Consider the following 27,479-nt stretch of genomic DNA (forward strand, 5'->3'; position numbering starts at 1 on the left):
ATCAGCCATATTCAAATATGTTTCCTGACTTCCTTCTCGTGTGGGTTCTCCAGTCATATGTATCTGAAGCTTCTTGAAGTTGTTCTATGGCTCCACTTTTTAAAAAGTTATTTTTTCTTCGGTTCCTTTTTTGTGGGAGGAGAGCTAGTTCACTTCTTTTTTCTTCTGTAATGTCTATTCTGCCATTAATCTTGTTCAGTGTTTGTTATTTTTGTTTTGTTTTGTTTTTGTTTTTATCTCAGACATTGCAGTTTTCATCTCTACAAGTTCTCTTTGGATCTTTTATATGTCTCATGTCTCCGCCTAACTTTAAACAATGGAATATTGTTATAGTAACTGTTGTACAAAGCCCATCATCCACATCAGTTCTTGGTCTGTTTTGATTTGATTTTTCACTTCATTAAGGTTAATATTTTTCTGCATTTTGCTTCTTGGTAATTTTTTGTTAGATGTTGCACTTTATGAATTGACCTTGTTGGGTGCTGGACAGTTTCACATTCCTATAAATGCCCTTGAGGTTTGCTCTGGGATATGGGTAAGATATTTGGCAATGGTCGGTCCTTTCCCGTCTTCCTTTTAGATTTCTCAGGACAATCTGGAGCAGTGCTCATCCAGGACTATTCCCCTGAGGCAGGGCTCTCTGTCCTCCCTTCCCAAACCCCATGGATCATGGGGTTTTCCATCTGGCTGCTGGGAACTGGTACTGTTCCCAGACCTGAATGAGTGGCAGGCACGACTCTAACACTCAAGGACGTTTCTGTCTGCAGACTCACACGTGTGCACTGATCCACTCCCAGCTGAGCCTCAGAGGAGGGTCCCTGAAGAACTCCTGAGTCCTCACTGAGCAGCCCTGCCTTCTTTGATCTTCTGCGCTGCAGACGCCTGTCTCCTGTCCGCCCGGCCCCTCAGTTCCACTTTCCCACCCAGTAACCGCTGTCCTTCATGGCCTCATGTTCATAGTCTTGAAAACTGTTATTGTCTGTATCTTACCCACTCCTTGGATGTTTCATCACAGCCAGGTCCAGACTAAGTTCTAGGTTGGCACCTACATGGCTGAGTCCAGGGATGAGGCAGCCAGCGTTGGTTGGAACTCCATCCCAGCATGTCACAGAGACCTCTAGGGAGCACCTTCCTTGAGTCATGTGAGAGATTCCAGCTTGCCAAGCGTAAATGGGTGCTGTGGGAGAAGCCAGGTTAGCAGGTGGTGAGGAGTCCCTGAGGCCTGGATCCTTGCCAGGAGTCAGAGGTGCCCGCCCAGCTGGTCTCTCCATCAGCCCTGGCTCCTCCCCAGCTCAGCACAGGCTACCCAGGAAGCTTCAGGCTACGTCATCCTTGCTGACTGTCTCCTGACACAACAGTGGTCTCAAAACCATCCGTGTCATTCCTGAGTGTATGCGGTTTAAGCTACAATAGAAGCCACTTTTTTGAGGTGTTGCAAAAGAAAACAATTATGCTCGGGCCTTGGAATGTGGAAGAAAGAACTAAGTTCTTGGGATGGATCCAGGCAGAGGGATGCTTCTGCCAGTGCCGAGACAGCAGGAAGTCTGGGGGGCTGGGCCCCTGAAGAGCGGCCCAGGAGGATGCCTGCCGGAGAGGGCAGTGGGACTCCCCTGGAGGGCTGGGAGGCAGTGAACAGGCAGCACAGCCCTCCCCCCCACCTTGGTGCAGGAGGCAGCCCGGGTGGGGCCCTGAAGCACCAGCTGGCCTGGGCCCCACCCCACCCCCTCCAGTTTCTCTCACCTTAGCAGAGAGCTGGCCTGAGAGCCAGGCTCTGGCCCCCACCCCCGGTCCCATGGGTTCCACAGGAGCACCAAAGGCCTCATAAAGGGCAAGAAGACTGCGTGAGCGTCAGGTTCTGGCACCAGGACTTATTACAGAATCTCTGCCTTGCAGAGTCCCTGGAGGTTATGGGAAACGGGTCCCTGGGGTCCCTGGGGTAAGTGCGTTATGTTCCTGCATGTGACCCCGTCCCACCCCTCAAGCTCAGAGCAGAAGCCGCTGGAAGCGGTCAGGGTCGGTGTGCACTCCTATCTGGGACCCGCTGAGGGTCCGCCCTGGTCGGGGCAAGCTGTGCCAGGCTGCCTTTGTGCAGGCTTTGGCTTGGGAAGAGGAACGGGGAAGCTGGAATAGAGAGAGGGCAGAGGCCCGGGCCACGGAGCTCAGAGAGGAAGGGGCCCCAGGACCCCCGGGAGGAGCCTCCGGGGGAGGGGCCGAGGCAGCCTGGAGGGAGGCCCCACGGTGCTCCCTGGGGAGGGGCAGGGGACCCCCGGGGGAGGGACCGCGGTGCTCTAGCCGAAAGCCCAGGTAGAAGCCTCGGGAGTCGGCGCTGTCAGGTCCGCGTTCTCCCGGGTGTTAAAAAGGCCCAGCCAGACCTCGGGGACTGAAGAGCAACGTACTGTTGGGGCCATTTCTGGAAAATGCACACCGTCCCAAAGGTTTCTCTGGGGAAGGGCCCTTTGTCAGGACCCTCTTGAAGAGAAGGGGCTGGTGGGAGCAGGCCAGAAAGGCAGGAGGCCTTCAGGACCCCGGTGAGGGGCTTGTCGGGACAGCGGGGGCGCGGGAGGAGAGGGGCCGAGGCTGGGGCCTGGGGCAGGGGTGGTGGGGGGTGGGCCATCTCGCCTCCCTGTGGTCTGAGGGAGCACCGTTCCGACTCCGGAAGCCCGCAACTGGGAAGCGCACAGACGCACTGCGCAGCCAAGAAGTGAAGGCTGGAGGGTTCCCCCCACCTCCCTTTCCCCCTCCCTTCCCTCCTTCCCTTCCCCTCCCTCCTCCCACCTCCCTTCTCCTCCCCTAGCCGAAGAGGAGGGAAGGGGCTAGGCAGGTGCTTGCCTCGGGTTCCAGGCCTCACTGCTTTCTGGGTGTTTCCGGAAGAACTGACTCCCTGCTGCGGGAGTTCCACGGCTCACCCACAAGGGTGGGGAAGGGGAGTGGCGGGCGAGGTGGGCCGCCCTGGCCCATCCTAGGCAGGCTTTCTGGGCTCCCCCCATCGGGCTCCCTGTTGGAGGGACCTCTGTGAGGTTTGGGGCACCAGCTCAGCAGCAGGGATGGGGAAGGGGTGACATCCCAGACCCCACCCAGAGAGAGAAGTTGGGGTCCTTCTGGGCCTGGCCCCCTCCCCTGGGAAGTTAGAGGGTTTTGTGCCGCTGGGGCCACGTGATCCTCTTCGCCGAGGCCCTCGCCCCGCCCCCAACCGCGCAGACCGTGCCCCCCCCACCCCCACCGCAGGGCCTGCTGGAGGCGGAGCACCTGGGAGTGAAGGTCGCGTCTAAGTTTCAGTCCGTGGCGCCGGCCTCGTCTGGGCTGAGCAGGATTCTCCCAGGCGTGCCCACACAATGCGGAAGGAGTGTTCAAAGGGCCCTGAATAAACAGGCGGTACATTTCGGGAACAATGGGCAGCCGAGTCTCCAGGCGGGGAGGACCTCTGGAATCTGCGGTCCCCGTGCTGCGGGGCTGGGGGACTGCGCGCTTTGTGTGCCGGGTTAATGAGCTGGAAAATGCAATTGCGCTTTCCTGGCTGTGAAAATCGCTTTGGGGGCTGCCGAGTCACTTAGCTGCCGGGACCCCGGAATTGATTTTCTTTGTCCCGAAGGCCCAGCGCATCCTAGCGGGGACTGGGGGCTGGGGCCTCCTCCCAGGAAGACCCCAAGCTGAACAGGCTTCAGAGAGACTGAACCGGGCCAGGAATCCCCAGGAAGGATGAGGTTTTAAAAACAAACAAAACAGCAGACACCTCTTTCCTACCTCTCCCATTTTCCAGAGCCTCACCTCCTCTTTTGGACCAGAGGGACGTACCCTTTGCCTTGTTGGGCAGGGCTCTGAAGTGGCCGCTGTCCCCAGAGTATGGCACCAAGTCCCCAGCCCAGGCTCCTGTGCATGGACACCGGGAAGGAGGGCAGGCAGCCCTTTCCCAGGGAGGTCCGCTGGGCCAGCGCTACCCAAGAGGCCCCACGACTCTGATGGTCACTCGAGACCGTGGTCCTTGCTTGGCCAAACACCATAGTCACTGTGTAATAAGTGTCCCAGGCCCACTGGGCATGTCGTTTTGGGCAGATCGTAGAAAGTTCCTTAATCATTTCCCAGATACAGGTCATGAACATTCAATTTCTAAGCCGCACGGACAGTGCCTGACACTTCTGTAACCATTTTCTCCCATCTTTCAGACTGACCCAATGTTCAGCTTTAGCTGCTTATGAAGCTTTTGCGGACTTGCTTCTGTGGATGATGGGGGTCTTGCTGGTGGTCTGTGGAGACCCCGCTGGCCAGGCTGGGCCCCGGGGGCGGCGGGCTCGTGGCCAGTCCACAGGGCCTCCCCTGGGTCTGACGCCAGCAGTGCTCCACGGAGGGGGCTGCTAGGCAGCGGCGTCCGGGGTCCTGCCTGGCCTTTTTCTACTTGGGCCTGGAAGTCAGGGCTGGCACCCCGATTCCCAAACCTCATTCCTGTGGTGGCCAGCAGCCCAGAGAAGCTGGAAGTGGTCTGAGAAAGGCCTGTAAATCCCAGGGGAGGGGTCTCAGGGCAGGTTCACGGAGGGGCCCTGGCCTCAGCTGGACAGCCGTGGAGTAAGACACGAGACCAGAGTGCAATCTCCGAAAGCCCTTAGCTATGGGAAGAGAGGAAGAAACTCCACAGCCTCAAGGTGGACATTCTACTTTGCTGAATTCTTGTTGAAGTGCATTAATTTTCAAAACAAATGCAGCCTCAGCTTTGGTTAATTTTCCAGCCGCTGAGTTTCTGCTCCAGACTGAGGCCCTCCGGCCACTGAGAAGTGGGGTCCCGCAAGCATGCCGGCCTGCCCTGCAGCAGGGTCGCTCCCAGCCTGGACGGCCAAGCTGCTCACCCCTCTGAGCCTGCTGGGCGGAAGCTTCTGGGGCTTGTAATCCGGTCTGATCCTGTCGGACCTCCGATCCCTGCAGGCCCAGAGGAAGGCCACACACACAGCAGTCGCAGCTGAGACTGGCCATGGCGGCAGGCCAGAAGAGTGGCCCCCTCCTTGAGCCCTGAGCCTTGAGCCCCTTGGGACAAGTTGACAGGCTGGTGGGCTGGGTGGGTCAGAACCACATGAGATATTAGTGTTCTTAGGGGGTATTCTGAAGTCGTGGTTCACACTGAGCACTGCTCCTGCCTCAGGAAGTGCATGAAATGGTGTGGTGTCTCCAAGCTGGCCACTTCCTGTCCTGAAAATGGCAAGTGGGAAGCAGTGTGTGAGAGTCAAACAGACCAGCCCCGGAAAGTGGTGGTCTCCCTGGCCCTCCCTCAGCGCCCCAGCCTATGGTTGGTCAAGAGGAAGGAGGGCTTGGGCCACTCGGGCCCAGTCTGTCCTGCACAGGGACCTCTGGGCAAGCCTCAACCTCTCCAGGGACAGAGTAAATGAGGGGCAGTGAGAGACCAGTCACACTAGTGTGTGCCCCACATTCAGGGAAGACATTAGGGCAGGGAGCACATCCCCCAACAGCCTTCAAGTCTCTGTGGCAAATAGAGGGGCTTTGGGTGTGTGGTTAGGGAAACCAAAGGCATGAAATCCAAGCAGAAACTCCAATGCCAGTGGTATTTTGGGGACAGAAGCAAGGCCAGTGAGGGTGGCACTGTTGGACAGGGCCAGAAAGGGAAATAGGATCATGGGGTCAGGAAAACTAACGTGAGGAGCATGGGTTATGTTGTAAATGACAGAGGGAAGGGGTGTGCAGGCTCAGGCATGAAGATTCAGATGGCCACACCGGTGAGGTAGTTCTCTGTTCCTGCCTCATAGATTACGCCAGTGCTGGTGGTGTGGCCTGGGGGACTGATGAGACCTTCCCAGGAGTTCACCCCCTCACCCTCAGGTGGGGAGGGGCATGGCGGGGACTGCAGTTGGGAGCTCTGCAGAGAGATATAGGGGCCTTGGGTGTTCCTCCTCTTCTTGGGCAAAGACACCAGGGAATGAGCTGTGTGCATCTGTGGACGATTCATGGCCCAAGAATTGTTAAATTTGAAAACAATCTAAAATAGAGGGTAATTGGGGCGCCTGGGTGGCTCAGTCAGTTAAGCATCGGCTTCGGCTCAGGTCATGATCTCACGATCCGTGGGTTCGAGCCCCGCGTCGGGCTCTGTGCTGACAGCTCAGAGCCTGGAGCTTGCTTCAGATTCTGTGTCTCCTTCTCTCTCTGACCCTCCCCTGCTCACGCTATCTCTCTCTGTCTCTCAAAAATAAACAAAAAAACATTAAAAAATAAAATAAAATAGAGGGTAATTGACAATCTAGTATCTAATTTAATCCTGGTCTAAAAGACCATTTAACTGAGCAGCTGGCTAACATTTCTGGCAGTGGGTCTGATTGCCCACTTTCTTCCGCAGCCCTGCGCTGGGGGGGATGGGGGGGGCTGGGCAAGTCTGGATGTCTGGCTCCTGGGACCGGGCTGCTGCCTGGTCACTGCTCAGATGGGCAGTCTCTGGTGGTGAAGGAAAACCAGACTCTCTGCTTCAGGGATGCTGTGGCCACAAGGGTGCCCCTGCCCCAGGTCCTCCTTCCTGGGTCCAGAACAGGCGTCTTTCGCCATTTCCCAGGGGACGACGGGAGCGCCCCCCACCCACCCCTGGGGGCGGCCGTCCTGCAGTGGGGACCAGAGAGCGCTCAGAGAGGGCTGGGCTGTGGCTGGGCACCAGGGTCCAGCTCCCGCTGGATGGATGCACCGCCACACTTGAGCGCTCTGGCCGCCCTGCTGAGACCGTGGGCCTCCAGGCCCGTGCCGAGGCCCCTTTGTCATGCACATGAGGGCGCTGAGGCTGAGAAACGGTCCCCTTCAAACATTGAATCCCCGATGAAGAGCACTTTTCTTTCCCAGTCTGCAGGCTTGGCACATGCCTGCTGTTTCCAAGTGGCCTCTCATTGAAGGGGCCAGCTCCCCCATTCTTTGTCCCTCTAGGTGCCCGGCTGACAGCCCCTGGCAGCTGCTGGGCTTTCAAAGGCTCTATAGAGCGTCTCTGCAGGTGAGCCCTCCTGCCAGGGCGCTCCCCGTCAAAGGCTCTTTGAGACGTCACCAGGGAGCGGGCTCTGAGCGAGGAGCTGCTCACAGCGCCGGCACAAAGGCCGCGCCACTCAACGGGCGACCCCGCCGCCGCCCCGCCTGCGCACGCTTCCGCGGGGATGGGGGAAGGGAGCGAGCAGTCCCGGGCCCCGCGGTCCCGCAACGGGCCTTCTCCAGCCCTCCGCGACGCCGGGCTTCCCGGGCCTCCCGCCGGCCCCGGGTAATTGCTCCTTTGAAGCCCCTGGCCGGCGTCCTGGCGCCCTGACCGCTCCCGCTCAGCGCACCGGGCTTCCGCCTGGCGGCCGGGCTCCAGCTCCTTTCCAACTTTATTAAAACTGACCCGGGGCCGGGGGAGCCGCTCCGCCCCCGAGAGGCGGCCCGCGCGGGGGCGGGGCCTGCGCCCTTCGGGAAGCCCCGCCCCGCGCACCTCCCGCCCGCGAGTCGGGGCAGGGTCCCAGCTGCCTCTGCGCCCAGCAGTCCTCGGACCCCGAGGCTACCAGGTGACGCTCGTAGGATTCACTAAGCAGCCGGTCAGACCCACCAGATGCCACCAAGACCCCCCCCCACCTCAGTCGCCCTGGATGGGACCTGGAGGCGGTGGGTGTGAAGAACAGAACCCCGTAGGCTCTGCCCAATGGGAGGGCCAGCTGGCGGCTCAGGGACAGGAATGCCCTTGGGGCTCAGCTCCTATCCCCTTGGCCACCCATCTCTGCCCGCTGGGGTGAGGGCAACAGAGTCAGGGACGGGTTGGCGGCGGGGAGTGGAGGGGCAGCACCCGCTGTTGGCACTAATGTTCCTTGGAAGTCTCTTCTCCACCTGGAACAGCTGAGCTCTTCTTGCAAGTGCACAGTGTGTGATGTGAAAACACTCCGTTCACTCATTCATCAGTGAACAAACACCTGTGAAGATTCTGCCAGGTATGGCCAGGCCCTGGAATGCAGCCCTGGGAGGAATAGACTTGACCCTGGACCTTGAGGAGCCAGGAAAGGGCTCTAGAGAAGAACAACCCTCTGGAGCTTTAGCCCCAGCCCTTGCCCCACCAGCCCCAGGCTGCACCCCCCAGCCCCCCCCCCCCCGGCTGCACCCCCCCTGGCCCCCAACCCCAGGCTGCACCCCCCAGTCCCAGGCTGCACCCCCCAGCTCCCCACTCCCAGGCTGCATCTCCCAGGCCCCCAGCCCCAGGCTGCACCCCAGCCCCAGGCTGCACAAGGGGTTCCCTGCCCTGGGATTTAGGTTGGGAGTCAGTCTTCAGGGGCTCTGGGAGGTCAGGCAACACTGTCCAGGGACTGAGTTATTGGTACAGAGCACAAGGCGTGAGTGAGACCTCAGACAGATGTTGGAAGTCCAGTGGCCACTTGTCACCAGTATATCCACCCAGGACCAGGCAAGCAGGCAGTGCTGGGTGGGGCCCAGGGACCTCAACTTCCAGCTGCTTGAAATTTCCTGGACCTTCTGACAGCAGCTGCTCAAGAAGCTTTTGCATAAGTGCTGACCCCCCCAGCCCAGGAGACAGAAGCCTCTGCTAGCAGAAAGAATGAAGTTTCCCTCAGTCCCAAATCCCTGCCCACCCTGTCCCCTGCTCCGAGGAGCCCCTGCCTGCTCTCCCCTGCTGCTCATCTCCCTGCAGCCTCTCAAGCCCGAGCTGTGCCCCCACCCCAGCCACTTCCCCCACCAGTCTTGCTGGACTCAGGCTCCAGCGTCCTCCTGGGCAGGCTCCAGATCCTGGCCTTGCTCTATTACCCTCTCAGACTGCTCGGAACAGCTAACTGTAGTCAGGGACGGTCACCATCTTCCTGATGAGAACCAGCCGCTCTCCCTTCATGGACCCAGGAAGGATGCTGGGATCCAGGGGGGGCTTGTGTGCTGAGGTGCATGGCAGCTCTTCCCAGACCCTGGAGCCCACCGGCCTTTATGGAGAGGTCTGTACCTGCTGGGCTAGCTTGGCTGGCCAGTGGAGCAGAAACCCCTGGTTCCTCGAGTCATTTGCCAGTGGCTGTGTCAGCAGGGGGGCCAGGGCAGGTGCCGAGGGAGGTGAGGCCAGGAACAGCCTGGTCTGTGCCTCTTGGCCTGGCATGCTTCTCAGCTAGAGGCCGTAGCTGTGGGCACACTGCTCCCACTTGAACTTCCCGGGAAGGCTCCTGGAGCCCTTGCTCTGTATCAGGGCGATTGGATGCCTCTCTCGTATTCCCTGAATTCGCTCCTGTTTGTCTTGGTCCCCAGTGCTTGGGCCTGTGGGACAGATGGTGTCCATTAGGCTGATGTGGCCCAGGGGAACCCTGCCGCCCACTCCTGGTTGGCCTCCTGGGAATGAGGACAGGCAGGCCATCCCCTGTCTGCTCCTTCTCCCCCTGAGCAGGGGTGGGGGCAGGAGAGCTTTTGAGAGGCCCTGCAGAGTGGAGCCTGCGTCCTGGGCCTGGCGCCTGGGATGGCGTTCCTCTTGCAGCTTCCGTTTCCCCTCGTTCACTAGCTTCAGGCAGGGCTCTTCCCTTCTCTCCATCTTTCCTTCACCCGAGCATCACAGAACACAGGTTCAAGTCACTGGGAAGTCTCCCCGCACTCGGACCCACGCTACAGCCCTCTCTGCCTGGCCCGTTCCTCAGACCAGGGTGATGGCCCCAGTACAGGGTCCCAGGAGGTGGTCCCCAGACACAGACTCCACCTCGTGACAGTGGATCCAGAAACTGGATCAGGAGGGGCCCCTTGACCGTAGGCGCCTCTAAATCTGGGACCATGGGGCACACCACCGCCAGCGAACTTCAGGCTGACCAGACAAAGGCGTCCCAAGTGCTGACTATCACCCTTGCCTCCTGTAAGGGGCTCCAAGGGGACTGTGGCTCTTGGGTTCCCAGCTCCCTGGGTCCCCGCCAGCTGTGGCAGCTCCCCAAGGGAGCAAGACTGCCCATGTGTCTCGTGCCTGGCTGTCACCTGGAACCCAGGCTCACCTGGGCCCCTCTAGCCCCATCTGCCCCATGTCCCTTTCCCAGGGAGGGCTCCCCTGATCACATCCCCTGTGTTCAGCCCTTAGGACTACTTGTAGGATGGTCTCTCACTTTTCTCTGTCTCCCTCCCAGAGTGGATGTCCCCATGCTCGCCAGTGCTCCTCAACGTGGAGCCAGAAGGTGCTCAGCAACCATCGTTGATGAGTGAATGTGTTAAGGGTCCTGGGTGCTCAGAACATGCTGAGCTTGGGGCACCTGTTCTCCGCCCAGACCCCTGGGAGCCTGTGGGTGGTAGGAAGCACAGCCCACCGATGAGCTCCAAGGATGCTCGGTGCCCGGAATCAGGGCGGGGCTGGAACCTGAGACACCCCATCCCGGGACACCCCCACCCCATGTCTCAGAGGCAGCATGACCCGGAGCTGCTCTGACCTGCCCCCCAGGTGCACCGCAGCGCCTTCCCCCTGTGCTGTGGCCGCCAATGGGCCGGTGGCTGGCCGACTGGCCATCATGGGTGTGGTGGGGGGAATGTCCCCTTCTTTTGTTCCCTCTGGAGTCTGGTGTCCCTTCAGGGGGGCATGGCAGCTACCTGCCCATCCCTGGTTCCTTCTCACCGTGCTTCTGACCCTGACTTCTATTGAACTCTGGCACCAAGAAGCCCTTTCTTCCATGGAGATGACTGCCCTCAGCTCCAGCCAGGTGGTAAGGAGGGTTTTGTGAAGGAGGCCTGGCCCATCCTGCCAGGCACAGGTGCACAACCTCAGCGCCTGGACTCCTGGGGGACACTGTTCAGAGCGCAGCATTCGGCCACCAAGTCCTGACTTCAAATGGTGGGGGGAGGCTCAGGGGCTCCTGGGGCCTCAGGTCAGGCCCCTCCTCCCCACGATGGCCCCCTGAAGTGCCAGGCTGAGGGCTCTCTACTGTTTCCCCCAAGCCCTGAGCCCTTCCTGCTGTTCGGGGAGAACCAGACCCTGCTGGGAGGGGCCATAGGTGCAGTGACCCCTGACCAACAGGTCCTGCCTGTGGAGGGTGGTCTTCTCAAGTTTCCCTACCTGCACTGGTCACTCCATCGCCACCTGGTGTCCTGAAGATGCAGCCCCTACTGCCCGTGTGGACAGCCTGTGACAGCCATGTGTTTGCTTGGGCAAGAGCCAACTGTGTTACACATATATTAAAAGATATTTGGCAACAAACTTGTTATATTAATAATTTTACAAACTCTGTCAGGTTGGTGAAGCCAGACGGATGGACGCAGGCAGCCTGGCCCAGAGACACGGGCTCCCTCGCCACCTCCACGTGCCTTGGGTACAGGTAACTTTGTTTATTAAAGGATTTCCTCTGAGGCAGGGCAAGGCCAGGCCCTCCTGCTGTGGACAGCAGCCAGCCTCGGGCGACTGCGGTCCCAGCTTGCTTGTGAGGACGCGGCCTCACCGCACCCTGAGCCGGCAGGTCCACGCAGCCCCGGAGACAGGTGGGCACAGCATGGCTCTGGCTCTCAGCAGGCGTAGGGGACACCCTCCAAGAGGGCATGATGTCCTGGACTGGGTGCAGGTCCCCTGCCCGCCAGAAAGTGACCCTCAGGGCCAGCCTTGCTCTGCTGAGGTGCTAGGTCCTGAGCTGCTGTGCGTGGGGGCACCTGACCCCTGCTCCCCACCTGAGTGTCCAGCTGCCGGCCTGGCCAAGCAGGGCAACTGAGTGTCCTATATGCCCCCCTGTACCTGGACAGACAGACTTGGAAAGATGCATTTGGACCCAAGCTCAACGCCTGTCCATCCTGGGCTTGGGGACAATCTGGGCAAGGAGACGTGGTCCCTGCTTGGCCTCTCCATCCCGCCTGAGTCCAGGGGCTGCCTTCAGCACTGGCCTCTCCAGTCCCAGCCCAGGGGGCAGGCTCTAAGCTCCACCTGGTTGCAGACTCTTTTCAGGGAGCAAGCAGGAGAAGAAAGGATCATCCGGTGTCTGCCCTAAATTATCGAATTACTACCGGGCCCATACAGCCGCGTCAGGAGCCCTACAGTGCAGCTGGGAGCGCGAGACCAAGTAACACGGACACAGAGTTTCTTACTGTCCCCGGCAGCTAGGCCACGACACTGCTCAGCCAGCTCTGTGGCAGGATGTTTGTCCCCTGTGTGAGCCATTGTTCTCCCTTTAGAAAGAGCAGATGTGAGCTTTTCCTCTGGGTTCAGACGTGAGTGTGGGGCGTGGCGAGGCCCTGGCCAGCCACCCTGCTGGGATCGCCAGAGGCCTTCTGGGGCCTTTCAGGAGGAAACGCACATAGAGTTCCGGAGCCTCAGGTGCTGGGGACCAGAGAGGGGAACGGGCATGAGAGGGGAGAGAGGAGGGGCAGGGAAACAGGGCCTTCAGCCGGCCCGCTGCCGGGCCGCTGGCACCAGGGGCTGGGCTGGCCACACTGGCTGAGGCTGCGGGGCCTGGGGATGGTGGGCCTGGAATGTTGTGTGGGTGTCCCAGGACGTCCCCTGCAGACCCTCCCCCGGGAGGTGAGGGGCTGCACAGGAGGACTGGCCTCCAGCCGGACGGTGGGGTGAGAGGGACCCTGCCCATCTCCCCCAGGTCTCTGCCCCCGGGTGGACAGTCAGATGCCCCCCATCCCTGGGACCCTGAGAGTCTCGAAGGTCTGGGTGCAGAGGCTCTGGTGGGTGTCATGGTGGGGCCATGGAGGTGGCGCAGCAGGACTGGCGGGAACAACAGAGGATCCTGCTGTGGAGCAGGAGGATGAGGGGGAGAACCGGTGTCCTGGGGACAGGCCTGTCACCTGCTCCTGGTGTTCGGGGAGGAAGATGAGGGGCACCAGATTGGGGAGGCTGGGCATGATGAGACCTGTGTCCCCAGGGTGGGCTCTGCAGGTGGCTCCTGGACTGGTCATCAGGCACCTGCTGCAACCGCGCCGGCTCAGCCCAGGAGTCGCTGCTCCGTGCCCCACCTGATGACCCACTGTCAGGCGGATCTCCTGTTGCTGCTCCCCGACCTCCACCCACACCTGGTGTCCAGACTCCAGGCTGTGTGTCAAACCCTCAACAGGCGCCACCTGCAGAGGGACATCAAGGGCTGGAGTCACAGTGAGGCGGGGCTGCCTTGTCACCCTCCTGCTCCAGGGCACCGCCGGGGGGTGACCGAATGTCATCTCCCCCACCCAGGCCCTAAGGAGCCTGGGGACCTCAGTGCCCTCGCTGGCCTGGGCTATCTACTCACAAGGTTCTTACAAGCAGAAGACCTAACTGGAGATGACAGCATGAGGGGGACCCTGCCTGCCATCGCTGGCTTTCAAGTCGGAGGAAGAGGGCACAAACGGGGAAGGGGTAGTTTCCACGAGCTGGGAAGGCAGCTGAGAGGCTCCTCATCCTGAGTCACAGCGAAGAGTGTGTGCCCCCACAGCTGCCCACCAGGGCCTGGTGTCCTAAGAGTCCCCCGCCCCCCTGCCCCTGTGGCTTCCCAGGCTCCAGCGCATGGTAGATATACTTGAGAGCCATTTGTCGGCCCCAAAACTGAGGTTGGAGGACCCAAACCCCAGAAGAGGCTTCCTGGAGTCCCTGTGCCACCTTCCCACCGCACCCTCACTGAGGACCTCTGGCTGGATCTGTGAGATGTCACATCCCTCCAGGGCCTGGGCCCCTCAAGGCAGCTGTGTGGGAATCTAGGCTCAGCAGTGACAACCCAGACACCTTTTCATCCTAGTTAGGGGCAGAGGTGCCCCGCCTACCCAGGCCAGGACAAGTCCTTCCCTCTGCTTGCAGAGCTTACTGTCCAGGACAAGGTTGGGAAGCCCCGTAGGCTGAGCCTCTGCTAGGACCACGGGGCTCCAGTGCCTAGCCCTATTCCAGCTTCCAAAACTCACCTCCCCAAACTTGCCATGTTCATATACAGTATACATGCATCAGGAGCACACATGCACACCATAAACACGCACATACACACATGCCCCCTCACCACATAGATGCATTCACAGACATGTCTGTCAGCTGCTGAGAGAAAAGCATCTTTCAAGCCCCATTCTGAAAATGAAGTGTCAATTTCTTCTTTTAATTTTGCTCAGTTTTACTTTGTCAATTTTGACACCGTGTTATTAAGTGCTTACAAGTTTAGAATTATTATATAATCCTGGTGAGTTGACTCTTAATCACTAAGAACTGGTTTGTATTGTCTCTAATAAAGTGCTGATGGTGGCTGGGTGGCTCAGTCTGTTGGGCGTCCGACTCTTTTGGCTCAGGTCATAATCTCACGGTTCATGGATTTGAGCTCCAAGTGGGCTATTTAGGATTCTCTGTCTCCCTTTCTCTCTGCCCCTCCCTCACCCACTCTCTCTCAAAAATAAATATCAAAAAAATTAAGTGCCGATGTTTAAACTGTCTAATATTCACGCAGCTACACTAGCTCCTTTTCCAATAACAGCATTTACTAAGTATGTTTTTCCCATCATCTTACTTTCAACTGTTCGTCTTCATGTTTAAAATGGCTCTTTTTATTTTTATTTTATTTTTAAAATTTTTTATGTCTTTATTTTATTTTGAGAGACAGAGAGTTAGCAGGGGAGGGGCAGAGAGAGAGAGGGAGACACAGAATCTGAAGCAGGATCCAGGCTCTGAACTGTCAGCACAGAGCCTGATGTGGGGCTCGAACCCACGTACTGTGAGATCATGACCTGAGCCAAAGTCGGCCGCTTACCCAACTGAGCCACCCTGGTGCCCCTAAAATGGCTCTTTTTAAACAGCACAGAGCTGGATTTTACTTGTTAGCCTGCTAGAAATGTCTATCTTTCCACTGATACACTAAGTGTATTTTTATATGTAATATAGTTGCTCATAGACTTCATTGTGCGATTGTGTTTGTGCTCTTTAGTGCCCCACTTTATCTTTGCTTCTTTTTTTCTCCTTCTCTGATTCTCTTTAGATATTCTTTTGAAAAAGAAATTATTTCTCCACCAGGAGTTTGGAAGTTGAACACAGTTTCTATTGTTTATTTCTGTTTGGGATATACTCCGTTTTCTGAAAAGACAGACCAACTTTTTTTCATCAGTTCTGAGAAGTTATTATCTGCTGCCTTTTCAGATATGGCCAGTCCCCTATTTTCCACCTGAAACTCCAATTAAAATGATGTCCAGCCTCATTCTATCTCTTGGTCTCCCAACCTCCCCCCCCCCCCCGGCTTTGTGTCTTTTATCTCTGTCTGCACATGTTCTGGATCATTGTTTTAGCTATTTTTTCCACATCCCAAACTGTTCCTTCAGCTGTGTTTAATGCTATTTAACTGTTTGAGTATTTAATTTTCAATAAATATATTTTCTTTCTTTCTAAAAGTTCTATTTTATTCTTTTCAAATTTCCCTATTTACTTTTAATGCATTTTAATGCTGTTTTGTAGTTTCAGTTCTTTTATTTCTGAAAAAAATTTTAATATTTATTTATTTTGAGAGAGAGAGAACCCTGGAGGGGAGGGGCAGAGAGAGGGAGAGAGAAAACCCCAGTCTGACAGCGTGGAGCCTGACAGGGGGCTCCATCCCACAAACTGAGATCATGACCTGAGCCAAAATCAAGTTTTGGATGCTTAGCCAACTGAACCACCCTAGTGCCCCTCTGAAAAATTTAAACACACATTTTATTTTTAATATCTCTAACTCCATTATCTTTTTTCTTTTTCTTTTTTTGATTTATTACTCTCAGAGAATCTCATTTTTATTTTTATTTTTTAAATGTTTATTCATTTTTGAGAGAGAGAGAGACAGAGAGTGAGAGGGGCAGAGGAAGTGGGAGACACAGAATTCAAAGCAGGCTCCAGGCTCTGAGCTGTCAGCACAGAACCCAATGCAGGGCCTGAATACACAAACTGTGAGATCATGACCCGAGCTGAAGTTGGACATTGTTCAACTGACTGAGCCACCAAGGCACCCCAGAAAATCTCATTTTAAAAACGTTTTTATTTGAGACAGAGAAAGCGAGAGAGCGAGAGAGAGAAAGGAGAGAATCCCACGCAGCACAGGGCCCAATGCGGGCCTTGATCCCACAATCCTGAGATCATGATCTGAGCCAAAATCAAGAGCTGGACACTCAATTGACTGAGCCACCTAGGCGCTCTGAAAATCCTGATTTTTAACTGGACTCAGACCTCAAGGTGAAGCTGTCTGTCTCTTGCCCTTCTGTTCCTGGCGTTTTTCTTTGGCCTCCATCACTCTGTTGGCCAAACATTGCGCACATTCTGCAGCCTCTTCCTTCTTAGCGCGCTGTCTTCGGGGACTGTGCCGATGTCCGTGCTGGAGGACTCGCGGAGGAACAAGACACTGGATCTTGGGCGCTTTGATTCTAGATTTCTTACTTTCTCTGTTTAGTGACTTTCTCACAATGTGCTGGCAGACACTCTTCTTCAGAGAGAGTGGAAAGTCTGCAGATTCTGCTCACTCTTTGGGGCCCCAGGCGACAAGGCACAGTAGTGTCAGTGAGTCCGGGAACCATGAGGACCACGTGCGGAACTGGCACCGGCGCCACAGAGCAGCCCCAAACGGACCCCTGTCCCCCTCGCTCCAGAGCGGGAAAGCCCCTCACTCAGCAGCAGGTGGATGTGGCCATAGGTCAAGGCACCCTGCTCCGGGGGGAGCGTCATTAGTGGTGGGCACCACTGATTCGAACCACGTGATTCTTCACCCAGAGCATCGGCAGCAACTTCCGTGGCCACAGGCTCCTCATAAAAGGTATGGAGTTCGTGTTTGCTGTTTCTGGAAGCCGGGAGCTGGGAAACAGAGGTTCGGTTCATCCTGGAGCAGCCCGCCGCCTCCCAGATGCCACGAAGAAGCCCGAGTTCTACTTTCTGACCGTGGTTGAGTTTGTTGCTTTGCTGCATCTTGCTCAGGGAGACCCTCTCCTCTTGTGTCTGGAACCATGGCGTTCATGTCGTGTGGCTTCAGCGTGGGCATCTGTGCAGTTTGGTTTGAGAGCCACAGTCTTCTAGAAGAGACTTCACGACAGCTGTGGGAGACCCCAGGACCACGCGCTGGCTGAGCCACACAGCAAATGAAAACCCAAGCCTCTGTGTAGCTCCGCGGGAGACTAAACCTCCAGCTGCGGGTGACCTGGAGCCCGAACCCGGGCTTGTGTGGCCGCGGGGCTTCTCTGTCCCGTCCAGCCCTCTGGAGACACCTCCTGCGGCAGCCCCCGTGCTGGCACCGCCCTTGGCCGGCTTGGTGTCCTGTCTTCTGACCTTGCGGGGCCCGGAAGCTGCTCTCGGCCACTGAGATGGCACGCGCACGTGGGCCGCTGCAGCCAGGCAGCCGCGCTCCACTGGGGTTTCGGCTCCCTGCTCCCCGGAGACGTGTGTGCTCCTGTGCCACCAGGAGAGGCTCCAGACTGTCGGGGTGCCTTTGTGTGAAGGACCACATCTGAGGAGGGAGGACCCTGCCTTCCAAAATGTCCAAGAGCAGCAGAGAAGCTAGAAACCCTCATCTGTCAGCCAACTTCCTGGTTTAAAGTGTGGACAACACAGTTAAAAACAACAAGGGGCGCCTGGGGGGCTCAGTCGGTTAAGCGTCCAGCTTCCGGCTTCAGCTCAGGTCATGATCTCATGGTCCGTGGGTTCGAGCCCCGTGTCGGGCTCTGTGCTGACAGCTAGCTCAGAGCCTGGAGCCTGCTTCTGATCCTGTGTCTCCCTCTCTTTCTGACCCACCCCTGCTTGTGCTATCTCTCTCTGTCTCTCAAAAATAAATAAAAAACATTAAAACAACAACAACAACAAAACTCCCAGGCATTTTGGGTCAAATAAAGCTCCCTGCAGCCTTGCATGGCCAGAGCCCCGTCTTTGACCTCAGAGAAGCAGTGTCTGCCCTTTACGGGTGAGCCGTCTGACATTGCAGGGGCTTAAGGGTCTGTCCGAGGGCCACATGGATAGTAAGCGGCAGAGCTCGGGCCACATGGAGCCTTAAAATTTTGGTTCTTCCTTGATTGATCCAGCCCCACCTCAGACGCTCCACATGCTCGACAGTGACAGGCTGGGAAATGGTGTGATGCCAAGTGCAGGGTCCAGGTGCGGACAGAGCCCCACCTCTGCGTCTGTAAGGATACAGGTCTGAATCGAGCTTCCCCTCTGACCTTGGAGGCCTAGGTGTCGGCTTCTCAGAATCATTAGACAATAGAAGGGCACACACTGCCCAAGGAAGGAGGGACCACCCTTGTAACACCCAATCAGGAAAGGCCAGCTAACACCCTTACCATTTCTAAGGGCGGCCTAGAAGGCTAGTCACGCCCTACGTGAGGGTCCTGGGCCCACTTTGTGATTGGTCAGTACTCTAAATGTTGTGATTGGCTCCCACCAAAAGTATCAATGAATGGTTAAACCTGCTGTCAATGGTGTCGTATAGTAATGATTGGACCCCTGTACCTGTGTCACAATTTCCTGTAACTCCCGCTTCCCAAAACTCATAAAAACCCTACCCCGAGTGTTAGGGGCTCTCGGCATGAATCCAGTGTGCCGGTAAAGTCTGTGAGCCCGAGCTTAGGCTGTAATAAAACCACCCTTTGCTTTTGCATGCGTGACTCTGTCTCCCTGGTAGTCTCTGGTTTTTGGGGGCGATATTAAAATCTGGGTATAACACGTCCAAGCCCTGCACATTCTGGTCTCAAGTGTTGGGAGCACAGACTTGCTTTCCAGACTGTCCCCACTAACACGAGGCTGGGGGGCCCTAGGTGACCGGGATGCCAGGATGCAGCCGTGTGCAGACTAAGCTCTCCCGGCAGACTGGGCTCAGGGGTCACCTAGGGCTGACAGCTTGCCCTTGGAGGTGCTGAGGACTCAGGAGCCAGGTCTGGCTGCAGGGACAGGCATGGAGGTCAGTGCTAAGCAGAGGGCCCTGAGAGCGTCTGCCATGTCAGCCTGGGGAGCGGGGGTGACGTCACCACCTGGACCCGGGCCAGCAGCCTAACGACCACCTTCTCAGCGGCACACCTGCCTTCCTGCCACCTTCCTCCAGCACGGGGTTCTCTTGTCCCTCTGCTCTCCTCTGCAGCCACCAGCACAGGCCCAGGATGACAGGGCCTGGACCCGTCCCTGCCAGTGGGAGGGATGACCCTGCCTGTGGCTGCCCCTGGAGGCAGATGTCCCCCTCTCCCCCTCCCTCTCTCTGCTCTCATTCCTTTCCCCCCCTTCTGGGGGCTGCCAGTCTTCCGAACAGAGCTTTGAGAATCAGTAAACCGGAACTGGGGCAGAGAGGGGGAGGGAGGAAGGCGGTACTCTGCTGCAGTTGAGCAATGAGCACACTGAGAAGTGAGGAGTGAGGTCGACCCAGAGAGGGGGGACCTCCCAGAGTGCCGAGTCAGGAGAGTCAGGAAGCCGGAGCCTAGGCAGCACCCCCACAGAGTCCCCGGGGTCCGGGGGAGGCAGAGGGGGTGCTGAACTGAGTGGGGTCCAGGAAGGGGGGCGCTCCCCTGCCCTGAGTTGTTGGGAGCTTTGTTATGAGTGAAATGTTGCCTGAGTCACTGACAAGGCCCCAAGGGCCACTGCCCACTGCCCAGAGGGCCCTTGAGTGGTGATGGGGAGGGGGCGTGGGGGCCGCCCCTGCCCTGCCCTCCCCCTAGGGTCTGCACTCAGTGAGTGGCCTTGACCCTGGTCTGCTGACCATGCTGAAACTAGCCCCGGAAGGGGAGGGACGGTCACCTCCCCTGGAGAAGCAGCGTAGGTTCTCACCCCCTGGAAGAGCCGAGCTGGGCTGCACCGACCCTGCGGCTCCTGCCCCCGCGCCTCCCAGATTCCCTCTCGAAAGTCCAGACCCCGTTTTTTGGTGCTGGAGGCCTGTTGACTCAGCCTGAGCGGAGCGGGCGAGGGGGGCGGGACGAGGGTGGAAGGCGGGGCGGGGTGACACTGGGATTCCCTCCCCCTCAGGAGCAGGACTTTGCAGAGCTCAGTCCAAGGCAGGAGCTGACCTCTCAGACCAGCCCAGCCCCAGACTGGAACCCTGAAAGGCGAGGGGTCCCGGGGCCACGATGCTCTGAGACCCAGGGATCCGCGGGGAACCCCCGTGCAATGGCGCTGAACCGGTAAGGAGAGGGAAGCAGAGTTCACAAGGAAAGTGGGGGGATGAGAGAGGGTCAGCGTTTGAGCCCCCCATCCCCCACTCCTCCAACCCCCCAGGCTTGGGTTTGGAGTCCCACAGTCGGTCCGATGGAGCTGGGCCTGGGCTCAGCAGGGTCCCCCAGCGGCCGGTGTCTGTGTGTTGGGGGGCAGGGTGTTAACTATTCTGCCGTGACCCTCTTTCTTCGCGGAAATGAGCTCTGGGTCCAGGGACCACCTCACCCTCTCAGACCTGCGGAAGTGCGCCTGCAGAAAGTGGGGCAATAATATGGGGGGATCCATGACCGTGCGGGGAGGAAGGGGTGGTCCCCAAGTGCTACAGTCGGGACCCCAGGAGTGCAGCTCAGAGGAGAAGGCTCCAGTTAGCACACCCTCCTGCCTGAGTGCCCCCTCCGCACAGCCCTTCCAGGAGGACCAACCTCAGCCTTTGACTTTGCCCTGAGAGCCTGGGAGGCATGCCCCAGCCGCCCACTCGCGGGCACAGGAGCCTGGAGCAAAGACCAGTGGCATCTCTCCCGCTTTCCCTGGATCCACTTCCTGCCTTGGTGTTCCCAGCCTGGCTAGCTTCCCTCCCTCCCTGCCTCCGCCCCTTCCTTCCCCCTCCCTCCCTCCGCCCCTTCCTTCCCTGGTCCTGCAAGTGGAAACCACCCCTGGCCCCCTTAGCCCCTGGTGCTCACATGAGGAAACCCCAAGCAGGGAGGCCAGAGGCTTCTGACCACTCTTCTCATTGGGGGGCAGGCACCCCAGGCCACCCTTGCTTTTGAAGACTGGGTGTTAGTGAGGGATGAGTGCCCCTCCAACTAGGGGGGAAGGGGGCAGGACGTGCGGGGAGAGGTGAGCCCTTCAAAGGACTTGTTGGGAAAAATCCTCCAAAAGGTGAGATCACTGGATGTGCATGACCTGCAGTCGCATTATTTCAGGCACAACCCCGTCGTCTGGGCATCTGGGTTTTCTGTGGGAGTCTGTCCTCAAAAGGCAGACCCCTCTCCCCAGGCCTCTCAGAGTGGTTACTGGGTTGTGCTTCAAGTCAGCAGTGACACGTCGCGGGTCCCCGAGGCCATGGAGCCGGCCTCACTGGCGTCGCACCGAGCTGCTTCATCCGCCCTGGGCGTTGCTGCCTTCACAGGAATAAAACAGCCACTTACAGATTTGAGCGTCTTCATCAGGGAGGATTTAGAATCGCTCTTTTCCTAAGTGATCGGACATGATGGCTCAGATCCGAGGGGAGTCTTTGGAGACACCGTCCGCCCAGATGGGAGGAGGTCTGAGAGGGGGCAGGGCTCCAGGGACATGGATGGCTTTACCTTGGGCTGCTGAATAGAACTGATAAGCGGGCTGGTTGCAAAGTGTGGGTGGGTGGGGGGTGCAGCTGGCTCCCAGGCTGCCTCCCCCCTCAGCTTGAGAGGGCAGGAAGAGGGGGAGTCACCTGGGCCCTGCGGGGCTGTTTGGGGAGGGTCACCCAGCAGCTGGGAACTTCCCTCCGAGGACGCACCCCCACAGCTGACCCTGGCCAGACCTGCTCTGGGAACCCGACCAGGAGGCACCAATCACCCAGTCCTCCCCGTCACTCCTTCCAGCCGCAGGGTCCGGCAGAGCAGCCTTGTAAGGGCCCAGCGTCGCCATCAGACAGATTTCAAGTACTTCCTGACCATCTTGCCCCTGACTTCCAGACCTGTGAGGTCCAGCTGGGTTTCTCAGAAGGGGCGGTGCTATGCCTCTTCTCCCTGTCCACCCCCACCCCCATTCTGCACAAGGGGCCTTCCTCAATCTGCTTCCTTTTTTCGGTCTCTCGCTCCTGGTGCTTTAGCAGAGATGCCTCTAGAAAGTGTTGGCTGCAAACTTGTGTCTGGGGATGTCGCTGGAGGAGGCTCCCGCTCCCTCCCAGGCCTCCTGAGGACTGCAGTGAGGAGTGGGTGGTCAGAGAGCAGACAGCCTGCCAGGTTCAGATCCTCTGTGCCCAGAACAGTGTCTGAGTCATAACATTTCACCATGAGGTGACTCCAGTGTGCCTGCCGGGGCAGCATGGAGCCGGTGCAGGTGCATCCTGGACACGTGCGCGCCCTTACCGCTTGCAGGCTGCTGGTGGGAGGGGCAGGGCAGCCCACCCTCCCTGGAGGGGGCGCCCCATGCGACCAGGCGCTCAGATGTGTCCCCCAGAACCTCGCCCACCTGATTTTCAGCTGTGCTGCCTGGAAGAAGAGGTGTGGTCTGGGGATGGTGCCCGGGCAGGAGGGCTTGCTGGGCAGGAAAGGTGGACATGATGGCCTCTTACAGAGGCTCCAGCCATGCTGTGCTGGCCGTGCTATGGGGGGAGCTCCTTCCTGGTCAAAACTGTGCGGGTGCCTTCCTCCCAGCCAGCAGGCAGGGCAGGTAGGGGCGGGGGTCCCCGTGGAAGCAGGGCAGGTAGGGGCGGGGGTCCCCGTGGAAGCAGGGCAGGTAGGGGCGGGGGTCCCCGTGGAAGCAAGGCAGGTAGGGGCGGGGGTTCCCATGGAAGCAGGGAGTGGGCAGCCAGGCTTCCACCTTCGTTTCCCAGAGCTGCTCACTGGTTCTCCTCTGGGCTCTCCTGCCCCTGGTCACCCGAGAGGGGAGGGGTCTCAGCAGAGTGGCAGCACAGCCACTGACCAGCTGCCACACGGGGTGTGCAGGACTCCCGTGGGCAGAGCCGCCACAGCTGATCGGGGGCACATGAGAGGGTCTCGGCAGTGAGTGCTCTGTGAGCCTCCTTAGAAGCTAGCAGACAGACCTCTGGTGGCCGCAGTTTAAGCTCCGCTCACTGAGTTTGAGCATCCGGATCTCAATGTGAGCATCTCAAGCGGCACAGAGAAAGTTCTAGTGCTTTCCAGAAAGTGTAGCTGCCCTTTCTAGAGCAAACATGATAGAGGACCCATCTTAGTCTGCTCGGGCTCCAGAACACAACACGACAGTCTGGGGGCTTAAACAAGAGACAGTCACTTCTGACAGTCCTCAGACTGGCATTCTGGGAGCTGGGCGCTGGTGCACCTCCTCACAGCACCCTCACTGGTGGAAGGGGCGAGGTGCTGTCTGGGGTCTCCGTATAAGAGCGCTAGCCCCGTTCATGGGCTGCACCCTCATGCCCTAATCACTCCCAACATCTGAGGATTAGGACTTGGACAGACAAATTTTGGGGACATAAACATTCAGGACAAGGGACCACGTGAGCCACAGCTGAAGAGAAAGAAGTTGCGGTTACTGTGGGCCCCGCCCCTTTCAAGCCGATGTCTGGTGGAGCCAGATGAGAATGGCAAGGCTGAATCCTCAGAGGGCACCGTATCGGGGGCTCCCACAACCCTCGGTGTGGCAGAGACCCAAAGGCAGGCAGGGGAGGAGACTCCACGGTGGAAAGGGGGCTCAGGTGCCCCTGAGGCTGGAGGCCGGGGCTGAGAGCTAGAGCTGGGCTGTCCTTGCGATCGGGAAGGGGAGGGTACTGCTTTCTCTGGAGGGCCCCGCGTTGGGAGTGGGGGGTGGGAAGGAGGAGAGCTGGCCGTCACTGACCACCTCCCTGCAGGTTCGGGCCGGCTGCTGCTGGGGTGGCTTGTGGCTTCCCGAGGTGGTTGCTGGTTTCACTTCCATCTTCATAGATAATATGCTGTTGTCCGTCCGCAGAGTCAGCCTGTGTGTCTTGATCTTTTGCAGCCTGAGGGCGGTTATCTTCTCCTGAGACCAGAGGCAGATTCGCAGGGATGGAGTCCCAGGTGGCACCCATGGATTCTGGCGCCGGGGAGGAAGGTGTGGCTCTGGCCATCTCCCCCCTGGGGCCCGGCGAGAAGTTCCACCTGTTCGTGAGCTACAGCAGCGTGGACGCCACGTGGACCCACGGGCTCATCGGCCGCCTGGAAGCGGACCTCGCGGGGCTGAGGATCTGCCTGCACGAGCGGGACTTCACCCCCGGGAGGAACGTCCTGGAGAACATGGCAGAGTGCATCCAGCAGAGCCAGAAGGTGCTGCTGGTGCTGAGCCAGGACTTTGTGCAGAGCAGGTGGTGCCTCCTGGAGGCCGACCTGTCGCTCTTCGGCTCCTGCTTGGAGAGGAAGCCGGTCATCCCGGTCCTGCTGAGGCCCTGCCAGGTCCCGCTGCACCTCAGCCACCTGACGTACCTGGAGGCGGCAGACAGTCGCTTCTACTGCAAACTGATGCAGCTCCTGCTCATGCCCAACCACCGCCTGGAGCGCTCCCTGCCCGCCTGGCGCCCTGCCTCCTCCCTGTACAGCGGGAAGAGCCTCCTGACCCTGAACTGCGTCAACAGGGACAGCCTGCCCTCGTGGAAGGTGGGCACCTTCAGCACCCTGGGCCTCCCCGACCCCTTGAAGGGGGTGTTGGAGGACCCCGAGGTATACAAGCAAGCCGTGGGCATCCTGAACGGGGTGCGGTCCCCCAGGTCCTGCCTCCGCTACCTGGGCTGCAGGGTCACGCTGGCCATCTTCCTGTTTCTTGTCGGCTTGGCGCTGCTCGCCATGCCCCTGATTTTGGGCTTCCTGGGAAACTCGCCAGCTCAGCGCTTCTTCTTCATCTCCGCCACCATATTTTTCTGCCCCCTCTTCTTCATCATGGGAGTGAACAGCCTGTGCTGGTTCAGGAGGTTTTCTAAGAAGAAAATGCGGGAGCTGGTGCTCCGCGTGGGGGAGGCCAACCTCCTGCTGGCGCCGCACTCACTGCTGATGGGCTGCGAGTCCATGAACAAGCTGCACTTCGTGTACGTGCTGCTGGGCGACTGCCGGCGGGTCTTCCTGGAGGCCGCGGGGAGCGAGGCCGAGGCCGAGGCCCTGTTCCGGGAGGCCCTGCTGCAGTTCTCCTGCGGCTACGCCTGCTGCGTGGCCCACGCCTACTTCCCCGCCTGCGAGGAGGTGCACGGAGCCCACGGCCACCTTGAGCTGGGCCTGTGCTTCTGCCAGTTTGTGGCCCTGCAGCTGAAGGCGCGCCAGGGCTGCAGGGTTAGCGCCGTGTGACGGCAGTGCCTTGGGTTGGCCATCCGGCTGCCCCTCAGCTGGCCATGCGGGCAAGGCCTCGAAGAGGTGCACAGGGGCCCCATGCCCAGCCCGAGGGCGCCATGGCCGCTCTGAAGGCAGAGGAGGCGGGGGAGCGTGGCAGGGTGCCTTGGGACCCCAGGTGTCCTGCTCCTCCGGGGGAAACGCTTGGTGCCTTCCTCTGGACAGCTGGTTAGTGTCCAGGGGCCGGGACGGAGCAGACTGGCTCGCCGCGGCCCCGCCCCGAGCACTCTTCCAGGCACCTGCCCCTCACGCTGCCACACGGAGTGTAGGGGAGGGCCCGGCCCATTGTGAAGACCTGGGGCCGTCCATCCTTCACCGCCAGGGTGCTGGACACAGATAAACACACTGCTCACACTGTCCACCCTGAGAGCCTGTGTGGCAGCCACAGCCATCCTTGGCTGGAAACCAGGCCTGCGTCCTCTGCACGTGGACACCGGTCGGACCCGGGGCTGCAGTGCCACCTGCTGGTGCCGTGTCCTCTGTCCGCATCCGCTGAGGGCGGACTTCAGGGACTGCCACAGACGCTCTTCCCAACATGATAGAGAGGCGTCTGCAGACAAGAACGTGAAAAACGTGAACCGGTTCTGGATGTGGGGACACAACAGCTAGTGTCCTGGCCAAGCCGCACATCCGCCCTGTGTCCACCTTGTGTCCCCCTGTCCCCACCGGTGCCTGCCCCATGCCCGCCCCAGCAGTGAGAGCTTTGCCCCTCACACCGGCACCCCTGTGAGCACCAGGCAGGGTCTGCAGGCCCTGCGCTCCAGTGGTGCCCCAGGGCAGGACTTTGGACGTGAGGAGTGGCCCCGGGGTGCTGCCTCAGCTCCTCTGTCTATAAAAGAGCAGCTGGCAGGTGAGCTCCCGACGGATTTGAAGCTGGCGCTGGGTGTTCCTGGCACCCCTAGGGAGCCCTCTGCACATGGCCAGGGGCTGCACTGGTTGGCAGCCTCACATCTGTCTTGTGTGACCAGTGACCCGGGGGCCTGATGCCACCCCTTGCCTCTCCCACGAGCGCAGGCCCCAGACTACAGCCACCAGACGACAAGCAAATGAAGCCCCCGATCTGACCCTAGCAGCCCTCACGGTCAGCAGTGTGCCTGCCTCCCGGGGCCTCCTCTTGGCACCCCTCACATCAGGCCCCCACCCTGCACCACGGATCTTACCGAACCCCACTCTTTTGGTTTGAACTGACCAATGTGGTCCTAGTCAGGAACCCAAAGCACTCCCCCCCAAAGCAGGGCGGGAGTCCCAGATCCTGCCTCTGCCCACACCCGGCCTGGACGTGGCCTCTGCAGGCACGCGGGCACTTCCTCCAGGCCTTGTGAGCAAACCAAATCCTCGATTTCAACTTGTCTTGTGCAAGAACAGCAGGTCTTGAGATCTGCTGTTGAAGCATGGCTCCCCGTCACCTCCGCACACTGAACACGTGTGAGCTGGGCACAGGCTGGACGGCTCCCTCTGTCCTGACGCCAGGACTCCCGGGACGGTCCCTCTTGAGAGGAGCAGAAAAGGGAGGGGTTCTGGTCAAGAGGACAGTGTAAGCAAAGGCACAAAGCAGGACCCCAGGCCACAAGAGGAGCTGCCAAGTAGGGGATGGTCCTGTGAACCCCAGGGCCCAGTGGGTGGCTTTGGGTGCCAGAACTTTTTTCCGGGCAGTGCTTGGCATCAGGATCCATTCCAAGGGGTCCCAGCACCGTGATGGACTTCAAGAGACCTCAGGTCTCTGCGATGTCTGAAGCAGGGGGTGTAGTCTGGGCCCCAGGCCGAGAGCCTCCCGGGAGCAGCCCCTGCAGGTGCAGTGTGGGGCAAGGACACGACAGGCCCGTCCCTACCCGCTCTGTGCACGGGAGGCCCCCACGAGCACTGAACGGCCTTCTCCAGGTCACAGCGGCTGTACCCACTGTGGCTGTGGGTCGCCCCGAACCTGGCTGTGCTGGTGGGCGCATGAGCCTTGCATGGAGCTAGGTGACAGGCCAGGCCTTTCGAGACCTGGACTGCTGGCTGCAGCACAGAAATCCCGGGGGACAGTGCTGGGCGCCTGCCGGCTGAGGCCTAGCCGTGTGCACAGGCGCCCACACACACACACACGACCCTCCTACTCCTTGGGTAAACCGCGTGCTAACAGTGTATTCCTACCCGGCGGCGCTGTGCAGCGTGGAGACGACAGATGGACAAAACAGAGACGACAAAGGCCTGTCCCTTCAAAAGGACGTGACACTTGAGTCATGAAATGACACACTTGTGAGCACAATAAAGAAAAAGGTTTATATGAACCATGTTTTTAGGTTTATTTATTTTGAGAGCGAGGGAGAGAGTGGGGGAGGGTTAAGAAAGAGAGCGTGAGCAGGGGAGGGGCAGAGAGGGAGAGAGAATCTCAAGCAGGCTCCATGCCATCAGCACACAGCCTGACTCAGGCTTGATCCCATGAACCATGAGATCGCAACCTGAACCAAAACCTAGAGTCAGGGGCTAAACTGACT

At 59.0% G+C, this 27,479-nt stretch overlaps 1 protein-coding gene and 1 long non-coding RNA gene across 3 annotated transcripts; both read left to right on the forward strand.

Annotated features, from left to right (window-relative positions):
- Positions 1-9,986: 9,986 nt before the first annotated feature.
- Positions 9,987-11,128, forward strand: LOC115274148. Its single transcript, XR_003901114.1, has 2 exons — positions 9,987-10,637; positions 10,949-11,128. It is a non-coding gene; the product is annotated as an uncharacterized LOC115274148 (long non-coding RNA).
- Positions 11,129-19,521: 8,393 nt separating this feature from the next.
- Positions 19,522-27,272, forward strand: LOC115286033. 2 transcript variants are annotated; one of them, XM_029932837.1, is made up of 3 exons: positions 19,522-19,706; positions 19,808-19,962; positions 23,651-27,272. In XM_029932837.1, the coding sequence occupies exon 3, from the start codon at positions 23,698-23,700 to the stop codon at positions 24,958-24,960; it is 1,263 nt and encodes a 420-aa protein (XP_029788697.1). In that variant the 5' UTR covers positions 19,522-19,706; positions 19,808-19,962; positions 23,651-23,697; the 3' UTR covers positions 24,961-27,272. The 2 variants fall into 2 exon arrangements, with proteins under 2 accessions (XP_029788697.1, XP_029788696.1); XM_029932836.1 differs by lacking the exon at positions 19,522-19,706 and having other exon boundaries at positions 19,792-19,962.
- The last annotated feature ends 207 nt before the right edge of the window (positions 27,273-27,479 follow it).

Source organism: Suricata suricatta, chromosome 2 (assembly GCF_006229205.1).
Source record: "Suricata suricatta isolate VVHF042 chromosome 2, meerkat_22Aug2017_6uvM2_HiC, whole genome shotgun sequence".
Classification (NCBI taxonomy): Eukaryota; Metazoa; Chordata; class Mammalia; order Carnivora; family Herpestidae; genus Suricata; species Suricata suricatta.

What these genes read in the sequence shown, in the direction of transcription:
- LOC115286033 (XM_029932837.1), top strand. Translation starts at nt 23,698, where the DNA reads ATGGAGTCCCAGGTGGCACCCATGGATTCTGGCGCCGGGGAGGAAGGT.